General features: G+C 40.2%; 1 protein-coding gene across 1 annotated transcript; it reads left to right on the forward strand.

The window, feature by feature from the left end:
- Window positions 1–364: 364 nt before the first annotated feature.
- POLE4 (DNA polymerase epsilon 4, accessory subunit) lies at window positions 365–8,716 on the forward strand. Its single transcript, XM_012452132.2, has 4 exons — window positions 365–618; window positions 1,067–1,151; window positions 1,829–1,870; window positions 8,398–8,716. The coding sequence occupies exons 1-4, from the start codon at window positions 400–402 to the stop codon at window positions 8,409–8,411; spliced, it is 360 nt and encodes a 119-aa protein (XP_012307555.1). The 5' UTR covers window positions 365–399; the 3' UTR covers window positions 8,412–8,716.
- The last annotated feature ends 2,469 nt before the right edge of the window (window positions 8,717–11,185 follow it).

An 11,185-nucleotide genomic window follows, 5' to 3' on the forward strand; every position in this document is an offset into this window, starting at 1 on the left:
CCAATGCTGGGCCCTCCTGGGAATGTCCGGGCCTCCCTCGGACACGTGCCTACGAGGATGTACATTCTTGTGTTGACGGAGGCTCTCTTGCGAGCTGGGTCTAGACTTCTCCCCTTACCAGCCCCGCACCGGCACCAAGGGCGGTGCCTGGGCTCCACAGGCCCAATGGGACTAGAGGGTGGCTGGTAGCGTCAACCAAGTCCACAATAGCCCAGAGGTGGCCAGGCGCACGGGAAGAGCTAGAGCCCGGTCCCCGCCCACTGGGATTCCCGGGAGAGCCCCGCGCGTAGGGGCGGAGCCGCGCGCCAACACAGGGTGTGGCCTCCAGCCCGCGCGGGAAAGGGCCTGCGCCGCATGCGCGCGCACAGTCGGCGGCCGCGCAGCACGCTCAGTGCCGGGATGGCGGCGGCGGTGGCGGCGGCTTCAGGAAGCGGGACTCCCCGAGAGGAGGACGGACCCGCTGGGGATGCAGCGGCCTCGCAGCCCCCAGCGCCAACGAGTGCGCCTGGGGCACGTCTCTCGAGGCTGCCTCTGGCGCGAGTAAAGGCCTTGGTGAAGGCGGACCCCGACGTGACGCTAGCGGGACAGGAAGCCATCTTCATTCTGGCACGAGCAGCGGTGCGGCTGCAGCGGGAGGGCACGCGGGGGCTGGGGGAGGGGAGCGCGGGCGGGGCCTCAGGGTTTTCCGGGGGCGGGGCTTAGGGCGGCGTGGGCAAGGTTTTGAGATGTGGGCGTGGACCCGGAAGGCGGAGGGAAGAAGTCGGGAACCTATGCGAGTTGTGTGTTTTGTTAACACTCTTCATATTGAGGACCCGGATAGTGAGTGACTTTAATTTGTATCTCCAGGGCCTCATACAGAACTTGTAGGAGTCTCTAGTGAATGAGGGAGAATACTGGGAAGAGGGTAGTGGAATCCACCTTCATGAAGTCCAGGACAATCTTAACTTCCAGAACATTTTCTTGCCCCTGAGCCATTCTCCCTTTCTGCCCCAACTCACAAACTGGAGCCCTCACCTCCTCAGTGTGCTAGAACCCATTACTAAAACTCTGCTTTTTTACTATACAGGAGCTATTTGTGGAGACCATTGCAAAAGATGCCTACTGCTGCGCTCAGCAGGGAAAAAGGAAAACCCTTCAGAGGAGAGACTTGGGTAGAGTGACACTGCGTGTCTGGGGACAGACAAGGGAGAGCTGGGCTGGTTTCCCCTTGCGCGGATTGAGAAGACATCACTCTGATCTGAGAGGTGCCACAGCGTCTCTCCCCATGATGGTTTCTGTTGGCCACAATGCCAGGAAACCCTGCCTGTAGTGTCTGCCTGCTTGGGGTGGTGGGGGCAGAGTGTGAAGGCGTCTGGGTTTGCGAAAGCTGACTGGATCCCTTCATACTTTCTGCCAAATTGCACCTGAAAAAGATACTTCTTTTTCACTTGCAACTGGGGATTTGATTTCTGACTCTTGTCTGGCTGGTAACTCTCACCTTTGTAAACTTTTATAGACCATATTCTCAGGCTCCCTGCATGTATTGCCACATTCTTCTCTGATGACTTTCAGAGCAAAGTGAATAAGTAATATAGGTTTAATTTAGGAACCTCCCAGCCCCCTGCATTGAATGGATTTGCCTATGGTTTTCTTAATCTTCTAGAGAGACAGCTAGTATATATAAGAGTTGCTGGTAGTGTAGATATGGATATCAAGGCAACAAGGGACGCATCTTATAAATGTGCTCATTTGCCCAAAGCCTTATGCCCTTCACTGCAGATTGTGCTGTTTTGGGACTGACGTCAGCATGGCTGGAATTAGTCAGGTGTTCCTTTACCTTATGTTTCAGATAATGCAATAGAAGCTGTGGATGAATTTGCTTTTTTGGAAGGTGAGTTCTCTGTCAGTGGGCAGTCATTTCTACCTGTCTTTTGCATGTTGATGTGAAATTGAAAACCTCATAAAACGGATGCCTGGTTCTTGTTTTTGTAGGGATAATTCTTTCTCCATACTTGCTATTAGGATAGAAAAAAGTAACTTGCTAAACTTAATGAGTTTTGGTTTTCTTCTTTGGGGAATTAAAACTTCTACCTAAAAATTGCTAACCATAAAGAAATAGAAGGGAATATAAAGATCCCAGTGGAGTTAGATGAATTCAAAATTTTGATTCCTGCCTTGGTCGCCATCCCTAGCTATCAAGCTTGCCACCCTTATCATGTTAGAGATCAGAAACAATTGTCAACATTTAAAGGGTCACTGCCTGTTCCTTTTTCTTCAACAATCTGTGTGAAGTGATTATTTTGCTGCAGTAAGACTTGTTCTTGTCTGTATTTATTTGTTCTTAGGAGTCATGGATTAACTTGTGTACTAACTAAATTTTGTCTTTTTGTTTTGTTTTGTTTTGAGACAGAGTCTTGCTCTGTCACTCAGGCTGGAGTGCAGTGGCACAGTCTTGGCTCACTACAACTTTCATCTTCCAGGTTCAAGCAATTCTCTGCCTCAGCCTCCTGAGTAGCTGGGATTACAGGCACCTGCCACCACGCCCTGCTAATTTTTGTATTTTTAGTAGATACGGAGTTTCACCATCTTGGCCAGGCTGGTCTTGAACTCCTGACCTCGTGATCCCCTCCCCCACCCCACCCCCGGCCTCCCAAAGTGCTGGGATTACAGGCATGAGCTACTGTGCCCAGCCAGTTTTGTCATTAAAATAGCAAATGTTTGAAATACCTCATTTTAGCTACCTTGCCTTAGAGCTATTTCTGCTACTTAATTCTTAGATCAGCTTACTCTTCACTACATATATATAGTCAAGTGCTGCATAGTAACTTTTTGGTCAGCTCTGGACTGCACACGTGAGGGTGGTCCCATCAGGTTATAATGGAGCTGAAAAATTCCTGTTGCCCAGTCAGTCATAACATCCTAATTAAATACATTACCTTTTCTATCTTTAGATATGTTTAAATACACTTACCATCGTGTTACAGTTGGCCTGCAGTATTCAGTACAGTAACATGCTGTTCAAGTTTGTAGCCTGAGAGCAATAGGTATACCCCGTAGCCTAGGTATGTAGTAGGCGATACTGTTTAGGTTTGTGTAGGTACATTCTATGGTGTTCACACAGTGGTGGGATTGCCTAAAGATGTGATGCATCTTTCTCAGAATGTATCCTTGTTGTTAAGCAACACATGACTGTATTTTGATTGAATAGCTTAGCAAAAGCCATGTACTCTCAGTTCATTCTCCCAGGGTGTTCTCATTACCTCCTCCAAGCCTTATTACTTTCATAAGTCTCTTGATTTTTTCCACTGTTTTTTACTCCTTTGTTCTGCATCTCCATGTCAACTTAGGCCACTGGCCCTTTTGATAGATATTTTCTAAATGTCTCATTAGATACATTGCCATGGCCAGCTACATGCCTAGACTATTGAGCATTCTTTTAATTTGTAGATTTTTCTTCAGCATCTCTTTCCACCTACTCATTTTTCTTAAAATTAACTTTTGTTAGTTGCTCACCTAAGGTAGGCACTCCTTGTGACAGACTTTCCATAAGTTCTCCAGTCAAAAATGTTTGGAGCCTACTTTACCTCTTCATGTTTAATGACCAGCTCTTCAAAGACATGAGTGATATGATCATATTTGTAGTTTAAGTACACAGCATTGCGGCTCTGGGGATAATAAACTGGAGGGACTAGGAATAGAAGTGGGGAGGTCTTATGTAGTTTTCCTCTCTAGCCTCTGTCACAGCATAGTGCTTGGCTTGGATTTTTAATAAATGGCCATTTATTGAATGGTTGCTGTGTTCATTTTCATCCTCTGCTTTCATCCTCATTTATCTCTGTAATGGAATCCCTCTGCTCTATCCTACATTGGTAGATGTGAATGTTAGCCATCATAGCACCTACGGGTTCAGTCTGCATTGTATTTTGTTGTACTTAGTAAAATAAATGTTCTTACGTCCTTAGATGTGTATGGTATAAGTAAAAACTTTTTTTCTTTTTTATAAGCAATATAGATTCATGTTTAAAAATCAAATAGTTACCTAATGGCTTACAATGAAGTACAGCTGCTGCTGTCCCACTGTGTTTTGAGCTTTTCTGGTGGTTATGTTTATTTCTAACTAATATGCTTACCCATTGATTTGTCAGTTGTAGATGGTATGTGTTGACTTCCTGCTGTGATAAATGAAAATTTGGCTAACCTGTAGAACCCCATAAATCCCCTCCTGACTTTCTGATTTTTGGTAATTGTATCAATAGTTTTAGTTTCTTTGCCTTTGCAGTTTGTATAACATACTAGAATGTCTTTGGTGGTGATTGTGTCCAACTTTTAATGTATTTCTTGACTCCCCAGTTTGTAAAGTATGACTGTTAGTGAACATATCCCTTTTGCCTTTTTAGTTCACATGTAGCTCTCAGTTTGTGTTGTCTATACTGGTACTTTGACGTTGTGAAAGCTAATAACATTTATATCTTATCACAATTAAATCTTCCATGCTTTATCTCTGGTTGATTGTAGAAGTTGAAAACGAAGACTGTGAACAGTCTTTTTCTACCCTCTCTCTGTCCCTTAATTCCACATTCAGGTCCCCTCCCTGCAAACAATGGTTGCTAGTTTTCTTGTGTAATCTGGATATTTTATACAAATATGTTTATATATATATTCTTTTTCTAAGTCTTATGAAATACAACACATGTAAAGTGTGTGCTGTAAATGTGAAGTCAATAAATGATAAAATGAACACCCTTGTAACCACCATGTAGGCCAAGAGATAGGCTATTGTCAGCTCCCAGAAGTCCCACATGTATTCATTCTTCATCATACCTCTTCTCCCCTTTCCGACATTACTGTATCCTGACTTTTTTGGTAAGTACTTCCTTTTCTTTATAGTTTACTATATAAGCATGCATCCCTGAACACTTAGGTTTAGTTTTGTTTTTTTAAACTCTCTGAAAGTGGAACCAAACCATAAGCATTTGCTGGTCAGCATCTGTCACACAACTGTTTTCTTTAAGTTAACACATTTATGAGATTCATCTGTGTGATTGCACATAACTCATTTGTTCATGTTCCTTGCTGCATGGCAGTACCACAGTTGAACTATTTCAATGTTGATATTTGGGAAACCTTTTTTTTCCCTGTTATAAACAATTTGCCATGAACAGTCTTGTACATGTTTCTCTAGGGTGAATGTGTATGTATGTATGAAATATATAATACTGCTGGGACCTAGGATATATAAGGTATTCATATCTCCATCTTTGGCAAGTACTGCTGAACTTCCTGTATTCCAATTCACATTCCTACCAGCAGTGCATGATAATTCCCATTGCTCCTCATTCTTACCCGTACTTGGTATTGCCAGAGTTTGATTTTTGACAAGCTGGTATTGAATGTAAGTGATAGTTGCATTGTGGTGTTAATTCATATTGCCCTGATTATGGGTGACATTGAGCATCTTTTCATGATCATGTCCAGTTTTTTTGAGGGGTGTCTCTTAGTGTTCTGTTAGGTATTTTCGTTTTTTTCTTATTGATTTATAACAATGCTTGGTATATTTTATTTCGTTTTTAATTTTAATTTTTTTTTTTGAGATGGAGTCTTGCTTTGTCATCTAGGCTGGAGTGCAGTGGCTCAATCTCTGCTCACTGCAGCTCCCCCTCTCAGGTTCAAGAGATTCTCAAATAGCTGGGACTACAGGCATGCACCACCACGCCTGGCTAATTTTTGCATTTTTTGGTAGAGATGGGGTTTTACTGTGTTGGCCAGTCTGTGTTGACCTCAAGTGATCCATCCGCCTCTACCTCCCAAAGTGCTGGGATTACAGGCGTGAGCCACCGTGCCTAGCAGTGCTTGTTATATTTTAGATCTTAATCTTTTTTAGTGTATGGGAAATATCTTTTCCTGCTGTTTTACACCTTAAAAAGGTTGTCTTTTGATAAGCATTAAAAGATAAAGGTAGTCAAATGTATCAATTTTTTTCTTTATAACTAGTGCTATTTGTATCCATTTTAGAAAATTTTCCCTACTCTGTGGTCATGAAGACATTCTCTTGTATGCTAAAATCTTGATAGTTTTGTCTTTCATAACAGTGGTGTTGAATTTCTGTGTATTGGGTTGGGGGTCCAGTCTCATCTGTTTCTTCATAATTAGATATCCACTTGTTCATAACACCTCACTGCTTTGCAGTGCTGCCTTTCTTAGCAGCTATCAAGACTGTTTCTGGCCTTTCGGTTCTTTCCATTGTTCTATTTGTATCTCTTTTGCATTGATGGGTATTCTCACATCAGTATTACACTGTCTCAGTTATGGTAGCTTTATCTGAGAGAGCAAATCTTCCCACCTGGTTTTTTCTAAGTATCTTTGCTATTTTTGAATTTTTGCATTTTCATATACATTTTAGAATCTGTCAAATTCCACAAAAAGGGATATTAATTGAGATTGTATTGAATTTATAAATTACTTTGGGGGAGAAATGTTATCTTTAAAATAGTGAACCTCTCAGTTCATAAATATAGTCTACTTTTCCATTTATTAATATTTAGTTTTTAATAAAATATTTTACCTGAAGAAATCTTGACATTATTTTGTTAAATGTTGTTCTCTAGGTACTTACTATTTTTCATGCTATTGTGAATGGTATCTTTCTAAGGAAAATTTTATTTTCTAAATATTGCTGTATTTAGCAATACAATTGATTTTATATGTTAATTTTGTACCTAGCATCTTGCTTAGCTCCTATTTTTTGTTTTTTTACTTAAAAATTTTGTTTTGATTCAGTTCTTACTAATTTTAATGACATATCTGTTGATTTTTGAATTTCATTAATTACATAATAGTATATCATCTGCCAATAACAATAATTTTGTGAAATTCTTTCCAATCCTTATCTTTTTATTTGTTTTTTCTTACCCTACTGAACTGGCTAGAATCTCTAGTACAGTGTTGCATGGAAATGGTAAGAACAAGCATTTTGACTTCCAAGGAAAAGCTTTCAGTATTTCCTTAGTAATTATACTCACTGTAGATTTTATGTAGATTTTTTAAACAGATTATGCATGTTGCATCCCTGTTTATAAGAGAGATTAGTATTTTTTTCATACCGTAAGCATCATACAATTCATTGGTAATTATATGCTTTTTATCTTTTTTTTTTTTTTGAGACAGAGTCTCACTCTGTTCCCCAGGCTGGAGTGCAATGGCACAATTTCAGCTCATTGAAACCTCTGCCTCTTGGGTTCAAGTGATTCTCCTGCCTCAGTCTCCTGAGTAGCTGCAATTACAGGCTCACACCACCATACCCAGCTAATTTTTGTATTTTTAGTAGAGATGGGTTTTGCCATATTGGCCATGCTAGTCTTGAACTCCTGACCTCTGGTGATCCATCTGCCTTGGCCTCCCAAAGTGTTGAGATTATAGGAGTGAGCTACCACACCTTGCCCACTTTTTATCTTATCTATTCTCTGGAAAACTTTTTGTAAGATTGGAATTATTTTGTTTTGGACTATTTGGTGGAATTCAGTGATGCTGTTAGAGGGGTTGCAATGCCAAATTTGGTTATTGGATAGTTTAGATTTTCTGTGTTCTTACTGAATTTCTTCTCTCTCCTTATTTTACCAATTTCGAAGAGTTGTGTGTTAAAAATCTGCTATGATTATGGACTATTTCTTCTTACATTTCTGGGTCTATCATTATATATTATGAAACCATGTGATTAGATATATACAAATTTAATATTGTTACATATTATTGGTGATTGAGGCTTTTATATTTGTAAGTTGGCTATTATTATTTCTAATTGTGCTTTGTTGCCTAAAGTCTATTTTGTTTAATAATATTAAAGCTTGTCAGCTTTCTTTAGTTAGTATTTGCATGGTATGTGTTTTTGTAAATTTTTAATTTTTATCTTTCCATGAATTTGTAAACAGGATTTAACTGGATTATTTTCCTAAATTCAGACAGTCTTTAACTGGAGCATGTAGTTCATTTATGTTTAACGTAATTGGTCATATCTATGAGTTTGAATCTATTGTTTTAGTTTGTCCTGCTTTCTATATTCTTGTTTTATATAATGTATTATTTCCTTTCATTTTTGGCCTTCTTTTAGATTATTATTTGATTTTTTATCAGCTTGAAAGTTAAATATTTCTATTCTTTTAGTGATTACTCTATCAGTTAACTTTGTAAGTCCTTAATTTATCAAAGCCTAGTTAGTACCTTTCCCCTCATTCTGAACAAATTGAGATCTCAGAATCCATTAACTCAGTTTTCAAATTCCTTGTCCCCTAATTTATATGCTGTTATTGTCATGTATTTTTGATTTGTCTTTGTCAAAAGACTGGGCATTAACTTTGCCCAGTTTGTTACGCTAACCCAGCTCCTGAGGTCTCGTGCTGTACTCATTGCTCTTTGTATGTTTAGGTACTTTGGATTGATTGCTGAGTGGGACAGTTTTGTGAGCCTTCATCTGCAGCCTTCAGTTCACCCCTCTCTACAGGCCTCAGCTTTGAAGAACGGAGTCTTTGCACTTAAACACACTCTTCCTGTTCTGCTGTCACCTATGCTGGTATAAGCAGAGATCTCATCAATTAGCTTTTCTCTGCAAGGTCTTCCACTACTTCTGTCTTCCATGTCAAGCCTGGATGCAGCCGCTGCTGCTTGGAGCAGAGATGAAGAAATGTTCTGCATAAATGGCTTACTGAATGATGAGGACCAGAATAAAGGTTTTTGATCAGCTTTAGTCTAGTGTGCTTTATAATCTCACCTTTGTTCTTGCCCTGTGACTGGAGAGCCACCATACCTGGTCACAGACCTTCCTGATCTTTCCTTCCAGCCATTCTAACCTGCAGTCTTTTCATTAATTTTGTTCTCTTATTTTTCCAGCACATCACCAGAAAGTGGTTCCAGAATTTATGGAACACCATTTGTCCTCAGGAGTTCAAATAAATATGGTCCTAGTTTGAGCCAGTTCATTATTTTGTTAAGTTTTATTGACATATAATCCACATACCCTATATTTCACCAATTTAAAGTGTACAATTTAGTGGTATTTAGTATATTCACAAATGTGTACACCAATCACCACAGTCGATTTTAGAACATTTTCATATGAATGGAATCATGTAATAATGTGGTCTATTGTGTTTGGCTTTTTTCACTTTTAAGTCTTATCCATGCTATAGCATGTACCAGTACCTCATTTTTTTTTTTTTTTGAGACGGAATTTCGCTCTTGTTACCCAGGCTGCAGTGCAATGGCGCGATCTCAGCTCACCGCAACCTCCGCCTCCTGGGTTCAGGCAATTCTTCCTGCCTCAGCCTCCTGAGTAGCTGGTATTACAGGCACGCGCCACCATGCCCAGCTAATTTTTCGTATTTTTAGTAGAGACGGGGTTTCACCATGTTGACCAGGATGGTCTCGATCTCTTGACCTCGTGATCCACCCGCCTCGGCCTCCCAAAGTGCTGGACCTCATTTTTTAAAATTGTGATAAATTGTACATAAAGTTGTCCAGTCTTCACTGGTCTATGGCAGTTTCTTAGTTTTTCCTCATTTTTCATGACCTTGACAGCCTGAGTAGTGCTGGCTGGGTATTCTGTAGGATGTCCCTAACCAGGGATTGTCTTGTTTTGCTTGTGGTTAGTTCTATAACATTGCATGTGATTTTGAGCATTAAATAGACCCCAGAGGCCCTTCTCTAGGCCTCCTATTATCATTGCAAATGGGAATTTGAAAGGACATCCTTTCAAATTGACGTATTTTGTTAAATGTTATTCTCTTAAGTACTTAATATTTTTGATGTTAATGGTATCTAAGGAAAATTTTATTTTCTAAATACTGCTCCATTTTCAAGATAAACTCAGATTACAGTTTGTAGCTCATTAGTGGGATGTGAAATCAATGTGTGTTGCTGCTAGCATTTTGAAATAACTTGAATTTAGTAAAAGTAAGTGTTCTAATTGTTTCATTTACATGTGTGTATATTTGGTCTTTGTGTAAAATGTATGTGGTAGGCAGAAGGGAGGCCCCATCACCTTCACCTTCACTGGTTTTATGCCCATGAACATGTTACATTACATGGCAGAAGAGATTTTGCAGGTATCAGATACATTACAAATCAGTTGACCTTCAAGTAGATTATCCTGGATTGTTTGTGCAGGCCCAGAGTAATCACATGAGCCCTTAAAAACAGCTTTCCCCAGTTGAGGGCAGAAGAGGCTGTCACAAAGATTTAAGGCATGAAAAGGACAAGGCCTGCTGCTGGCTTTGAAGATGGACGGGTCATAAGGCAGGAAATGTGGGCAGGCTTTAGACGCTGGGAGTGATGATCACCAGCGAGGAAACAGCCTCAGTCCCCCACCTGCATGCAACAGAATTCTGCCTGTAGTCTGTCCAGTTGGATGTGGATTTTCCCCTCAAGCCTCCTCCTAAGAGCCAGGCCAGCTGACACATTCAGACATTTGCTTTGGCCTTGTGAAACCCCAAGCAAGAGATATAGTCATGCCATACTGGACTTCTGGCCTATAGAACTCTGAGGTAAATAAGTGTTGTTTAAGCTACTGAATTTGTGGTAAGTTATTATGGCAGCAATAGAAAACTAATATATTTCTTACTGAAAGTCAAGGTAAAAAGTCAGAAATACTGCTGTAGTGGAAAGGATCCTGGACAGGGGTGGAGAGATACTGGTTCCCATCCTGCTACTCATTACCTCCCGTGATGTGGTAATCACTCACCCTTCCTGAGCTTTCTCTTACCAATCAAGTAGATTATTTTAAAGTTTCTTCCACATGACATATTTTTCTTTTGCGAACTTCATTTTTTTCTAGCAAAATTTACCTCTTTCGGTGTACAGCTCTGAACTTTAATAAATACCTAAAATCATCATCACAATATATAGAACAGTTGCATCACCACAAAATTTCCTCATGCCATGCCTTTGTAGTCAACCCCTCCCACCACCATTCTCCCTGCCAACCAGTAATCTATTGTCCATGTGATTTTGCCACCTCCAGAATGTCATATAAATCAAATCACACAGTATGTAGCTTTTCGAGTCTGGCTTCAATTTAGCATAAGGCATTTAAGGTTCATCCATGTTGTGTGTTATCAGTAGTGTGTTCCTTCTTATTGTTGAATAGTGTTTTGTTGTATGGGATGTAAGTACCACAATCTGTTTATCTGCCAATTGAAGGGCATTTGAGTTACTTCAG

Source organism: Aotus nancymaae, unplaced genomic scaffold, assembly GCF_030222135.1.
Source record: "Aotus nancymaae isolate 86718 unplaced genomic scaffold, 86718_ANA_hifiasm-v0.15.2.pri h1tg000017l, whole genome shotgun sequence".
Classification (NCBI taxonomy): Eukaryota; Metazoa; Chordata; class Mammalia; order Primates; family Aotidae; genus Aotus; species Aotus nancymaae.